The 15654-nt window shown below is 28.7% G+C and overlaps 1 protein-coding gene across 2 annotated transcripts; it reads right to left on the bottom strand.

Moving 5' to 3' along the window:
- Positions 1-355: 355 nt before the first annotated feature.
- On the bottom strand, positions 356-11382 carry LOC105829988 (DNA fragmentation factor subunit beta). Of its 2 annotated transcripts, none has more exons than XM_012669088.3 (6): positions 10122-11382; positions 9123-9224; positions 6321-6450; positions 5403-5614; positions 4124-4731; positions 356-3776 (listed from the first exon to the last, which is right to left on the bottom strand). In XM_012669088.3, exons 2-6 carry the CDS (start codon positions 9204-9206, stop codon positions 3617-3619), a joined length of 1194 nt encoding a protein of 397 aa, XP_012524542.1. In that variant the 5' UTR covers positions 9207-9224; positions 10122-11382; the 3' UTR covers positions 356-3616. The 2 variants fall into 2 exon arrangements, with proteins under 2 accessions (XP_012524542.1, XP_012524540.1); XM_012669086.3 differs by having other exon boundaries at positions 10334-11381.
- Positions 11383-15654: the final 4272 nt, after the last annotated feature.

The raw sequence follows: 15654 nt of genomic DNA on the forward strand, positions 1-15654 counted from the left end.
TATTTGTTTTTTAATTTATTCATCGAATATTTATTTATTTGAAATTGTTGAATTATTTATATATGTGTACATATATATTATATATATATGTATAATTAGTGAAAAAATATAAAGTTTTATAAAAATTATTAAAAAATTTATAGATTTTGTTATCTATCATTAAAATATTACATCATTATAATGTAAAATGTTATTAATAAACAACACAGAAACATTAATAAAACTACCAAGTTTTTCAAATACAGCTGAATTTTAAAAATCATTTAAAAAATGTTCTAAAAAAGAGTAATCAATACCTATATTTGTAACGTGTAATAACAGGATTCAGGATATGTAATAAACTTCATTAGCTCTATAACATTCCATAATTTTTATATTATTAATCTCTGTAGTATTTTAAATTAATAATGTATTCCATATTTGGTATTTTACTCTACATACGTTGCAGCAGGATAATTTATAAAAAATAAATTTACTAAAATTTCATTAGATATAATATGAAATTTAGCCAGTAATTAGAAATTTAAAATGGTATGTTTTATCGACATAAATAACGTCAAATTAATGAAGATGATAAAGATGTAGATTTTCTGGTATAGCTTATTAACATTGGTAATTAACGATGGCATAAAATTAGCAAGTATAGTTATACAATTAATTATATTGCAATAGTATAAGTTCCTAATTTTAAGTAAAAAATATAAATAAATCAGTCCAAAATACGTATATGCAGAATAATTTGCTTAAATAAATGATTGAAAAATTCACGTTGCTATCGAAATATAAAATGCACTGAATATTTAAAGAATTCTCTTAAAGAAGCAGGAAATCTAAAGTGTAATGTACTAGATTTTCGTATTTTTATATTTTCAGATTTAAGCAATCTATAAACTTATTTTCGATGGCAACGAGATTAATTCTTCTGTGTTTTAATTCTGCATATTATTGCAATTTTATAGGATAGGTACATCAGTGAATGATTATCGAATTTATTTGGACAGCATATATAAAATCAAAAAACTCAAATTCTATTACAAAGCATATAAAACAAAATTGTTTTATTTTTACTTAATTTTTATAAGACATATACAACCAATCTTTTATTATATAATTTAATTTAATTCTTTGTTGAAATCAATTTTGGTTTTGACAATTACTATAAAATTTTTCTTATGTTACTTTCGTTGTTTTGCACAAGATTTTATAGAAATTACCTAAAAAATATTCAAGTCATTAGCTTTAATTTAATTCATTTACTGATGTATCTAGTAATATGTAATACTTTTTAAGCATCAGAAGCTATATAAATGGCAGAAGTCTACTCAGAAGAGTGAGACATGTATTGGTCAAAGCCATAACAATTGTTTCTACAATTCTGCACCCTGTAGTTAATAAAACCTGTGTATAACAATACACAACATACAAACATGTTTGCGAAGCAGTCAAATCCTTTGATTAAATTAGGAACGATATTGTTCGATACAATAATATATATCAAGATATTTAATACAACTCAGTAATGTGTGATATAAATAATCAAATACAAATGCTCTTAGAATAATAAAAGGAACTAATATAAGTATTCTGTAAAATATAAAATTACATTGCTGCTTTACATTTCATATTTTTAGAACATCAGTCTATATTACTCGCATTAGTGTCGCGCGTTTCTTAATTTTTGAAACTCGCAGTTATATTTATAATTAATTACATAATTAAATGTTAGAATATAGAAAGCAAATTAAGTTAAGTAATTCAGAAAAAGAAAAATTAGTGACGTTTAGAACTTTTGCAATTTTTTAAATCTTAAAAATACATTATTTTATGTGTATGATAAAAATTCCTAAAACATTACTCAATAATATATATAAAAGGATATATAGCTCTTTCAGAATTTCCGTACTTTCTTTTAATTAGCTTCTTTTCATTTTGATTCTATTATTGATCTTTATTATTATAACAAAGATATAACTTTTAATAAGTTTTTAAGCGAAAATGTATACATTTTAATCAATTTGAAAGAGGTTCAAATAGATAACAAGATTTTATTCTTTGTATAATTTTATATCGAACTTTATTTTTTCTCTCTTTCTCTTTCTTCTTTAATAAAATTTGGATTTAAGTTATAAAAATATATTTATAGAAAAACATTGAGAAACAATTTTCAAATTTAAAAACATTATTTACTTTAAATTAATAAATAATTGATATAAATACGAATGGAATCGCAAAACTTATGGAAAGTTTTGTATCTATAGGAATAATTATATCGTGTATATATATATATATATATATGTATTTTTCTCTAAATATTATATATATAATATGTATATATCAGAACTTTGTTTTGTCTCTTATCGAGCAGTCATTCAGAATAAAAATATACCTAAAAGATAATCTACATATTTCATGGAGCAAGACGAGCGTTGAATTTTCATTAAAATCAAGTCAAATCAGAAATTAAGTTGATTCAATCTGATTTTAATGGAAGCCTATTGCTCAGAGCTGTTTCTGATTTGATGACAAAAAGTTGTTAATAGATGTTACCTACAAGCATTGAATATATTCAATGCTTAACGACATATTTGAAACAACAGCTTTTCTCTTTGGCAACTTTTATAACCGCTGGAGTAAATTATAGTTCTTCCATTGCGTGCGATTTATGCAACCCTGTATTCGTAATTGATTTATAGGATAGTTTCTTTGAACAATCGTTATGTAAGTATATCGATAAAAATAGAGTGACAATGGAAATCATTGTAATAATCGTATAATTAAGATATCATAAAAAATAGATTTTTAATTATTTTTTATTTATATAATAAATAAAATAAGTATATATTAAATATGTAAAATTTCTTTTCAATTATATATTTTAGAATCTCTTTCACTGAAAAGTTGGCATTTATCAAAAAATATTAAAAAATAAGCGTATTTTTGAACACCGACAGTTTTTATATTAATTAATTCCGTTCTAGTTAACGTCTTGTATTATAAAATAATTATCAGAATCAAACTTGTATATTAACATATCAATATTATTTATATTTCCTATCTACAAAACAGATAATTTTCAGAATCACTGAAAATTGTAATATTTCGAACTTTGGAATGGACATTTCATTATTAATGTTATTGCTTATTGTTTGATGCCGCAATGGAAGTATACCCAATAGTGTAACATTAATGTAATCGCTAAATCTACATTCTATCAACAGCACTTAAATTTATTAAATATACTTATGTTTGTAGAGATCTGTATTTGAGGAGATCGTGTGCGCTCTACTCATCTGAATGTGCACTCTAAATTCAAGTATGTATTCTTATGTGTAAAGTTGTGTAATCATTTTTGTATGCATTTACATATATGTTATTCTTGTACTTTTTACCGACACGTGTAATTTCATATTGATACAAGTGTAAGAAGTATAAAAGTAATAACGCATGTAAATGCATAAAAAGTGACTACATAATCTTATGCACAATTAAATACACACTTGGATTTGCAGTCTAATCTCTTTCACGTGTACAATTACTCTTTGGCATGCACGTATATAATCAGCACTTATAGAAGCGTAATATATGTGCCAGACCTATAATCTCTCAGGGTCAACGTTTACTTATGCGATCCTTTATCATGGCATACGATATGGACTATCCTTAAATTCTTTACGGTGAACAGATTGTCGTAACAGTCGTAGATATCTTGTTCATTGACCGTGTCTTGTTGCGAGAGCTGCAGCAGCTTCGGAATTAGCGTCCTGGACCTTTCGATTCTGCAAACGATAATAAAATTGTTTGAAATCAATACAAATCTACTAATTTCTCTTTACCAATTAAACAATCTTTCTGAAGTACCTTTTTACCTTTATTAAACTTGTATTTATTATACATAAATAAATAATTTGCCATACATATATAATATTGCGGTAATAAATAAAAATTAAGCCTTGTCGGTTATTGTGGTGCAAAAATTGGTGCGTATCAAATAAATAAAATTGTTTTAGATTTATATTGGACGAACTTCCATGCATGCATGACTGTTAATGATTTTTCTAAAGTCATCCGACGTGATGTAATAATTCACATTAATTAGTGACAAATATTGAAACTGCTATCTTACTGGTGATCCAAATTCCATGTAGAGAATAAGGCAAGCTCCTCCTTGGATCTATATGGATTAATCTTGTGCCTATCGCCGTAAGAACAACCATCGGTGTTCCACCGACCTTCGCATTTAAACTCGCCCTTTCTGTCGCAAATAGCGATTTGCTTTTCTGATGGTTTTAAGCGATAAGGACAACTCTCCGAGTTCTCGTCGGTCGTCGTTTTCGCGTTTTTCTTAGATTCATGAAACTTTCTCGCATCCGTTTCGTCGATATTATCTGAATCAACGGTCACATTCGTATCCGACAACTGAGGCAGACACCGTTGACGAAGAGATGTTTCATCGCTATTACGACCAAAATTGCAGGGACAGTGCTCGTAACATTTATCATAATCGGTTTCGTCACTGTCGCTCTTGGTGTCAATCGCCGCTCTACTCCTATCAAAGTAAAACCCAAAATAGTGATCCTGCCTAAGCTGAAGTTTAAAGAACGTTATTGTACGCAAAAGCTGCTGCCTCGCCTTGCGATCGTTCATGAACACGTCCGAGCACTTGATCTGCTCAATCGTCTTGTAAAGATAAGTACGTATTCTGTCTTGACATCTGCGGTGCATGTATGCTTCCTGCGAATAAAGTAATTGATTTAATCTCAGAGTTTTTAATACTAAAAGAACTAATATTGCTCGCAAATTAAAGAGATACTTATTAGATAAAATGCGTGTACATATGTATGTTAAGTCAAAATATAATCAGCAAGCTGTCAATTATTTTAATCGTCATTAGTTATTGTATTAGTAATTTCAAATAATTTAGATTGACGTTATGTTACCTATTTACAATGTAATAATAATGTCATTTTGTTCAATTAGTGACAACTTTTTTTTATTCATCTTACGACGTATTTATGTCATACTTTTCACAAATTACTACCGTCAGACAGTTTACCAATCGAGGAAATACTAATAATGTTATTAGTGACCGGTTTGGTAATAAGCATTCAGTACTACAATCACTTGCTGAGTAGTTAAGTCGAATGTGATTGGAGTTACCTTTATATTCAACGAAACACGAAAATAATGACGTATATTTTCTCTACGTTTATGACATTACGTGAACAAATCCACGTCGTTTTTACATTTGGACATCATCTTTAACGTAAAAATTGATCAGAATCATAAATGACTAATTAATGACGACAAATAACTAACATCCTGTCAGTTGCCTGAGATTAATATTTAAGTTCACTAAAATTTAAAAATATTTTTAAAGAGAGATCTCGCTTTATTGAACTCACCTTCGTCATGTAATTAGTTTCCAAATTTTTAAACCATTCCGGATGCTGCTCCCTCGTACTAAGTACTGTCCGAGAGTCATCTTTGTTCAACGCTTTGTTCAACAAGGCGACTTTTGCTTTAAGATTCTCCGTTAAGAATTGCGTCACCCTGTCGCCGGCGGTGAGAAAATCGATGTTTACGCGTCTCAGTGCATCGTAGAGAATGTCCGCATCTACGAGAAATTCGTCCTTGAAAAAAAATCACGCAACTTCCTCGCTCGTATCGGTGAAAAATCGCGATTTGTTTTTCTTATCCCGCGCTCTTTGCCAAGAAGTTTGCAAACTTCAAGAGGCTGACACTGAACCGAAATATTTAACTCTGGCGCTTGGCTAAACGCAGTTCATTCATTATTGTATCGCGTTAAACTTACGTTGAATTTTTAGATCAATGTATCGCGAAATGTCAAGTTATGGGTGGATACCAAGTAATAAATACTCGATGTAAGAATCTCAAGGAGATATGGCAAAATAAAAAATTGCAATATTAGTTTTATACAAGTTACAAATCTGTCGACCGAAAACATTGATAAATTGATTGCAATAAAAGTATTGTGTGTGTGTGTGTGTGTGTGTGTGTGTGATTTATTGAATAAAGTTATTTGAAACTTTAAAAATTCTACTGATTATTCTATATGTTAATTAGTTAATGTCAACTTGATAATTTCCCAGAGTCCTTTGACATTATGTATAGAGGAAAAAGAGACAGTAAATTATACTGACTTGAATTAGATTAAAAATGAAATATAAAAAGTAAAATATTTAAATTTTAAATATGTGATATCTTTTTTGTCGTTGCATATAATAATGTAATTGCATTACTTGTTCCAGTTTCAAAGCATATTTATATGTTTAATTGCCATGTTATGCTGTTATACTAACCGGATAACACTTTTTCCCCTGGCTTCTGTAAAATCAAAGTAGTTTGTGGTTCCAGTGTATGAAAATACTCTTCATCGATCAATGATCCGTCCAGAAGAAAAACGTTTACTTCCGCCGGATCGTTAATTACCTATAAGAACGCAAGTTGAATTAGTTTACCGTTCTACCTAATTAATTCTTTTTAATTGAGAAATATTATACATTCGATACATTTACATTGAAAAAGTTTCCTTTTTTCCCCTTTTTTCTTGCTTGTGAGCTAACAATTTTGAATAAATGATGAAATAATACGAAGAAACACTCAATATCTCGGACAAACGTCAAGGCCATAATATAATAATATGTTCTTGTTATCTTCTTGAATACAAATAATAGTCCGAAGGTTGAACATACAAGGTTTTCATTAACTTTTACATCGCTTTTCTCTTGGCGTGTAGCGGTATCATTCTCACATTTCTCTAGCGATTCTGAACAATGGAGGTAAATTGTCGTGCATTCTCTATAAGCCCTTTTCTTCTGTTTTTTTTTCAACAGCGAAGTTGTTAAAAAGTAAAATTCTTATAAATAGCAAGAAAAAATAATTTAATTGCTCCATTGCGTTAAGATTATTACTGGTTATAATGGTTATGACACTACTTATAAGTGCAAATTATTTATTACGATACGATATCAATGTTATGCATATATTTAAATGTAGTCCTTTTATTTCATCAATTTAAAATTGTCATTATAATAGGTCACACGTGTATGATATATAATATGATATATATATTGTAATTATTTAGTAATAATGTTTAATTACATTTGAACGTATTGCTCGGAACTGGCTTAAATATTCTTTTTTCTTTTTAGTAACGGTTTATTTCAGAACGTCAATTTTAATAAACGAGTATTCGTGCTTTTGCGTTGGCTCGTGTTGACATTGGCCTAGAAAACTATTTGGAGCGACCTTTAAGCCAGCGCGGAAAGCGGATTCACGACCTTAACATTGAGATTACTTCCTGTCCCTGGCCCGGCTGGTTCGATAGAGCCAGCGGTTGTGGACGAGCAGATGCGGATTTCAAGGACACACTGCAACTGGATTGACCTATCTGCTATCACCGCCTACGCTTTCACATCAAGGACGGTAGTTAAAAAAGGTGCGCCATACACGATCAACAAGATAATTTAAAATACATTTACATTTTTTTTTGTATTCTCGTTACATTTTTGCAATTGTGTTAAGCATTCGTATTAGCGTATCAAAAAGAAAAATATGAAATAATATTTGTACAGACTAAATATAACAAACATTTCGTGTTTCCAATAATTTATATTTTTCCTTTTAATATTGCAAAGAATGAAAAAAAAAAATGAATTGCTTTCTAGAATTACAGAAGTAAAGATTCTTTGTTATAGGTTTAACATGTAAATGAAAAACTTTATTTTGTAACTTTATTATATCTTTATACTACGCTATCGTACTTGCGCTTAATGAGAAGATATTTCAAGAGTATACCTGTCAGATTGCATAATTTCTACAGAATATTCTTGTTACTCGATGTAAATGTGCATGTTTAATGAATGGCTTTCTATTTTCGCAACGTTATATTAAGCAAACACTATGACCTATGCCACGTGTATGTTCCAATTCACTGGTGTTCGCTATCTTGAAGATTGTCGTATAATTTACTAATAGAACATCATAGGCTAAGTGCTGATTGCAAAGCAGCTTAGAAGAAAGTTGAACCGAGAACAAGATTTATTTGGCGCGATTTAAGTACGCGCATAATGAAGAGGAAGAAATGCATTGAATGAGTGTCGAGAGAAGAGTAAATCTATACAATAATAAATCGTTGAATACACATGCACTGGCTGTTATTTCTGCTTTCGATTACAAGGACAAATTCTACATTCCACAAAGTATTTAAAGGCCATAAATCGAGCAGCATTGTGTCGATTTATCCTCATTCAATGTGTTAGTATTGCGTATGTAGATTATTTTTACTTTCTATTGTGTCGTGATTATTTCGTTACGAAAAACAATGTACTTTAAATTAAATGTACTTAAATTTCCTACGAAAACAAATCCAGCACAAAAATAAAAAGTTACATTTTCAGATAAGTAAATCAGAAAATCTCAGCTTTATATCGTTTATTGTATCAATATGATAATTTTTTCTAGCCAATAGGTATAAAAACAAAGACTTTGATTAATATTTTGAAGATTCGTGTAAAAAAATAAACTTTTTTGTTTAATTCTTAGCCGAACAAAATTTATAACGTAACGCTACTGTAGAGAATGATTTGGTGTTATAATTCAAACTAGAAAAAAAAAATAAACTTGTTTTGTTTTGAAAGAAAAACTTTTATTTTTAAAAAAAGCAAGAACTATTCAAAATATAATTAAAAAGATTTTTTTCCTCAATATTATTGAAGATATATTACGCGTTTATTTCAAGCATATCTCGAATGTTTAAGCAAGGCTATTTACTTTGTTGTCCCAAATAAAAGCTGGCGGTTTTTTATGCAATGATCGTATATATTGTATTATGTGAATCAGCACAATATACACCGAAGTAAATTCAAATCTATGCCAGTCATCGGCATCTAAATACTCGATAAATGCAAATGTGCGGCATTTACATGATAAACTTTGTTACATTTTCGCGTACGCGCAGTTTACATTGCGTGAAAATACGTTGCATTATTCATATGGTTTTTGTTTCGCATACATAGCGAATTCTCAAACGCATCCGTCTGAAATTAGCTTAATGCAAACAATGTAAAGTTATTGTCTATTATATATTGATATATACTTACATTTAATTTTGAACAAGCTTTTTGTTTCAAATCCTGAAAATTTCGGCAGGCAATACCAATTTTACGCGTACGACGCACATCCATTACTTTGTAGCCTTTGAGCTGAAATAAATTTGTGTCAGATGAAAATATATGAATTATTAAAAAGGTTTTAATTTATTAATAGACACTCTTTATAGATGTGTATTGCAATCAAACGACTGTTTTCTAATTACATATGAATGTATAAAGCATTCTGCAATTAAATGCGTAATTAATAAAGCCCTCTGACATATAGATGATAAATAATAAATTTAATAAATAAAAGTTAAATATAAATATATAATTATTGGAGTATAAAATAAAATAAGTTAAAATAATTATTCAAATTAATAAAATAATTATTAATATTAGTATTGCGATTGAAGCGATGTTAGGCTCTGTCAGTAAATAAGTTGAGGACGGCGCTCAATATTAGATTATTTCGGATTGAATAACCGCGTAATTGCATTCTGCATCACGTTCAAGGTCATCGGATTTCAGAGCTTTGTGCGTGTACAATTTCTTCAAGTGACCCACATTTTATATTCAAGCGTTTAGTTGCGGCCACTCGACACGTCATGTCAAAATGCAAATATCACGAATAATGAAACCGCTGATACTAAAATTTATCGAATTTTCTCGCACACACACTATTATCTACACACGTATATATTACGTATATTTTAACGATAAAAATTGACGGGTTGAATACAAGTCGTGATATGCCATTAGATGTCGGCATTCTCGCGTGAAAATATTCCTCAGCAATATACCTTACGTGTTAATATACTTGAAGAATAGATACAACAGTAGTATTAGTGCATACAGCAATTATTGGTAAATACAGTAATTATTCACTCTTACAGCAGTAGATGTAGTAAATACTTCACTATACCGAACACATAAGACATTATTATAAATTAGCGATATAGCTATGGGGATTTTTCTTATGCATAGCTTTTAATCTCAAAGTCTTACTTAATCCGCACGCTGCTTGATTAAAAAATAATCATTCAGTAAAGACAATAATTTAAAGAAAGAGAAGTTGCATCTGTGACAAATGAAATTCTTTGATTGCCAGCCGCTCCTCAAGAATCCTTAGTCGGAGCGTGCATACTACTTTATACTCCGATACATCAGATGCTTATCGCGGAACTGGCATGCAAGATAAAGCAGCATGTGTCGCGTACCTCGCTTTTACAGGACGAGATGTCCGTCAGACGGCGAAAGCAGTCGGCGATGAGAGACATGTTTCGTCGACGGTGACTGACGACGGGTGGGAGAGAGAGAGACGAGGGCGAACCCCTTCACCCGTACTGCTCCGCACCAAACTCTCCCGACTTCGCTCTTACACGCCGTCGCGTTGCCCCACTCACACTGACCCTGACACTGTCGCTCTTATCGGGCGTTCACGGACGTTCGGATAAGACCTACGCGAGAGTGTACGAGAACAAAATGATCGCTCGCGAAGGGGACAAGTGGGGGAAGATAAAAAAAAGATCATTGAATAGAAGGAAAGTAGGCAGACAGTGAGCGCAGTGAGGAACAACTGTTGCCGCATCAGGTACCAGACAGACTACCAGTAACGGGAACTGGTCGTGAAGTCTGGTAGTGGGGTCGCTGTGAAAACGGCCGCTACCACGCAAGTACTGTGGAACTGGTACGTAAGGACGAAGGTCGTCGGAGAGAAGGGTGTGGTGGGGTGAGACAGAGGGAGAGAGAGAGAGACAGAGGGGAACTAGCGAGTCCAGACGGTCCAGCACCAGCGAGATACGAGGAAAGAATGCACCTCGGTAGCATATAGGAGACGGTAAACTAGTATATATACCGGAAGACCTGCGCCTGCGAACTGGAAGTTTTGCGTTCTGATATATAACAGAGGGCAGCATTTGATAGCAAACCAGACGGCACGAAGATACTTCCATGGATACCGACGTGAACATATTTCCAATATGAATATTTGAACACTGACAAAAAGAACGGTTTGCTTTACAAATTAACACAATTTAAATACAGTTATGTGAATATTGGCGAAGAAATTCAATTATACATCTAAATACGATCTGAATAAATTATAATATAATTACAGGTGCTGTAAAAACAATTTAAATAAAAAATTAAATATTCTACGTGTAATTGTAAAGTGTAGTAAATGTACTTCATGATTTATATAATTCCAAAAAATGTACATAGAAATCGAAGATATTATCAGTTATAAAATATAAGTATAAAATATTTATCTCTATCTTTATTTAAGTTTTTAAACATTGTAATATTTTTTTTAATATAAATGAGCAAAAATTGAATTTTTGTATATTAAGATTTATGCAATAGTTAACAAATATTACTAATATCACACCCATATTTTTATTATTTAAATATTAAATTTACTTTTAATATTCTAATATTAAGCATTTAAATGTAATAAATATAACATTAAATTTAAGTATTATGACTTTTAAATTTTTATTAGATTAGATTTTTTAATTAGGAAAGATTTAACATCATGTATAACACATATCAAGTCTTATTCGTGCAAATTTTAATTTAATTCCTATTTTGTGAAACACCGAAGAATCAATAATAATATGATAAACAGGTCAATGTATCGAGCCAAGACAAATTTTCTTAATACATTATAATTAATTAGATAAACATTATATAATTATAAACGCGACTAATAACACTGTGTTAAAGAAACGTTTTGACTATACTTAGACTTAGAAAATAATTATTAAAATTATTAGAAAATAATTTTCAGTGAATAGTTTTCATTGAAAACAAAAAATATATATAAAAATGATATAAAAGTGGTAATTGAACAGATTTTGTGCATAAGAGAAATAAAGAGGGAGAGAGAAAGAAAAAGAGAATGCAATAAAGAAGAAATTATTTTTATAATAATTTTTTTTATAATAGTTAAATGCAAAAAATTGTTTTAAGTACACCATGTAATATATTTTATTATAAACATTTTTATTTTTATTATGATATTAGATAAGTAACGTTACAATTAAAACATACTGCAATTTGCAGTATTATTATAAATACGTATAAGAAATGAAATCTATCAACATAATATCGAAATCTCAATGTCTAATCAGAAAACAAATTATAGACTGGAAATCTAAGATCGACTTAAGAATTTAAAATTAATAATGCATATACTGTTTTAGTAAGAAAAACTTGTTGATTCCTTTTTGTTAGAGTATTGAATATTATAGAATGTAGATTTTATAAAATTATCAAGCGACGTAACGTTAAGTACAAAAAATCATGCCGTGTGATGCAAACTTTACTGTGCAAACTTCAATGTCGCGGTGCTACTAAGCTTTATCTGAAATTTAGCTATCTAATTTACTTTCAGTTAAAATATCTTAGAAAGTAAAATTATAATAAAAAATCTAATGGCAATTCTATTATATAATATTGATGTGAGCTTTGCGACTAGTCCGATTGAAATCGATACATTCAATTATGAGATCTCGAGATTTCTTGTATGAAAAAATTTACTTGAGTTATTTTCCACAAATTCGCATGTGCACACACACACACACACACACACACACACACACACACACACACACACACACACACACACACACACACACACACACACACACACACACACACACACACACACACACACACACATATATATATAAAGCCAGTTTGTCGTTCAAAGGGCTTCACAATGTATTTACATACAATTTTATAAAACTAAAATAAAAATATATTTTGTAATATAAGTGATAAATATTGATACGCGAAAAAATATAATAAAATTAATTCTGAGATCTCGATCTCTTGGACGAAAATACTCACTTAAGTTATTTTTCACAGATTCACATGTACAAACACACACGCACATACACACTCACACGTAAAGCCAATTTGTCGTTCAAGGTTTCACAATGTGCCTACGTACAATTTTATAAAACTAAAATAAAATTATTTTGTAAGTGGTGAATATTGATACGCGAAAAAAAGATTTAAAAAATGATAAAAATAAAATAAACAAATAATATACATGATATGTAAATATATGTAAATGTCAAAAATATTATTAATAAAGAATTAATAAAATTACAAGCCTCTGAATGTTCAAACTACGGTAAAGATATTTGTTAATCCAAATATGTATAAAATTAGCACAATAACAATAATATAATTACAATTATATACATATATGTATATATACGTATGTATATATGTATATGTTATATAAGATAAATGTAACATTACAAAGGTATTCTTATTTTTCAACTAATGTTATTCCAAATTTGTAATAAGAAAATTACAAATCTGAATATTAAAGCTATACCTACGACAAAGATATCTGTCAATGCAAATATAAGTATAAAATTATTAATGCATTCTTTCACCACAATGAAAATATAATCGATGAACATACAAACAGGATATGTATTAAAAACACAAAATGGGTGTTAATAAATTATTTAAGTATAGAGAAATGCAACTGACCTCGAAATGCTAAAAATGCATTCATACTCCTTGTAGAACAAATAAAATAAAATATATTAGATTACGGAATATATATACATACATATGTACATTCATATAAAATTAACACATTTAAGAGTATGTATAATGAAGTTCAATGTATTTAAAATAAAAAATAATTTTTTAATTTTTACAAACAAAAGTGAAATTCCATTAAAAAAATCTTAAAAATTTTTAAAAGATACGTCAAGTGCATAAGCATTTGCCAAGCCTGCCAAGTTTTTTGTTTCACTATCTCTTATCATTGATAACACTTCGATTTTTTAAATAATTTTTGAATAAATTTTTTAGGTTTTTCTAAGGTTTTAAAAAATATATTTGGCTAATTTTTTAAATTTTATTTATATAATTTTCAAATGCTTATAAAATTTTTTTATTAAGTCTTCTTAAAATATACTTGGCTAATTGTATTAATCTCAAATTCATTTTTGAAAGCATGCGTTTACATACTTGGCGTATCTTTTTTACCGGTTTAAGGTTTTTTCATGGTAACATTATTCATTCAGATAAAATTCATGAAGACGTCTATGGTAGGAAAAATAATAGTACTAGTTATACTATTATTTTTCCTATAATAGAATGTAGAATAAGAAGAATCTGCACTGACAGAAAAGAATACTTAATTCAAATAAATAGTTAATATTTGAATAGTGCTAATACACCAAAAAAATTGTAAAATTAAGAATAGCCTACTCAGTTTTATTATTTAGCTCAACTTTACAATTTTTCTTTTATTTTTAAAGTATTCTTTTGGTTCCTAGAAAACAATTTTTTTGGTGTAACATATTTTGTAAAAATTTATAATATTCATTTTAAACAAATAACATTTTGTAAATTATAGAAAATATTATTTATTTGAACTACATTCGTTAGTACCATTTAAATAAGTATTGATTTTAATCAGGTATTCTTTTCTGTCAGTGTACAACATTTATAAAACTCTAATGTTGTCACTAAACAAAAAACTCACTGAGAAGAAATCTGCGATTGTAACACAAAAATCAGCCTGACTTTTCCATTCAATAAAAGCCATTTTGTTGGCAATCTGCAATTAACATTACACATTATTGTGAAATAATGTAATCTTCTTATTATGCTCACAATAAGCATTTCATGAAACGATGCTCTATGTAAATACATATGTACGTGAGAGAAAGAGAGAGAGAGAGAGGGGGGGGAGAGAGAGAAAGAAAGAGAAAGAGTAGTCAACATCGTATAAATCCAAGAAACGTGCAAGCAATTATTGCATACTTTGAGATACATTATATAAATCGTCATAATATTGTATGTTTTGACGTGTGCAATTTTTATTATGCATATTAAACGAATATATAATTGAATTAATATTGTAGTGAATACATATAATATTCTAGTGAATACATATCAGATTGTAACAAATTTTTAAAGTTGAGAATTAAATACTTTATAATTATGTAATAATGCTAAAATATAAACATTACAATTTTATTTCAATATTAATCGTGTACAACTTATATTTGACTTGATTAGATATACAAATAAATAAATATATGTAAGTTGTATATTTGCATACTTAATTTATCGTATAATTGAATTAAGCGTTGATTTTTGTCCGAAAAATAAAAAAGTGATTGTTTTAAAAACATTATTACACATAATTGAAAATAAAATTTGCTTTTATTTTTGCTAATTAAAGAATAAAATTGCATTAGTTCAACACTAAATGTGCTCATATTATTTTTAATTTTTCTCTCAAGTCTGAGTCTTTTTATAATAAAAAAATATGTAATTTGGATAAATAAATATCCATTATTTAATAACATTTTGTAGAAGCATTGATATTATTAAACCAACTGCCAAGATTATTAAAACAATTATTTGCCAATTTTTGTTTATTAGTATTAATGTTATTTTAACAATATCAATTTTGATTAGACTTATTTAATTTATATAACAGCATTTTTTTGTGTAGAATTAGTAAATCTAACGACCTAATTTCCGTTTATTA

This window comes from Monomorium pharaonis, chromosome 9 (assembly GCF_013373865.1).
Source record: "Monomorium pharaonis isolate MP-MQ-018 chromosome 9, ASM1337386v2, whole genome shotgun sequence".
NCBI lineage: Eukaryota > Metazoa > Arthropoda > Insecta > Hymenoptera > Formicidae > Monomorium > Monomorium pharaonis.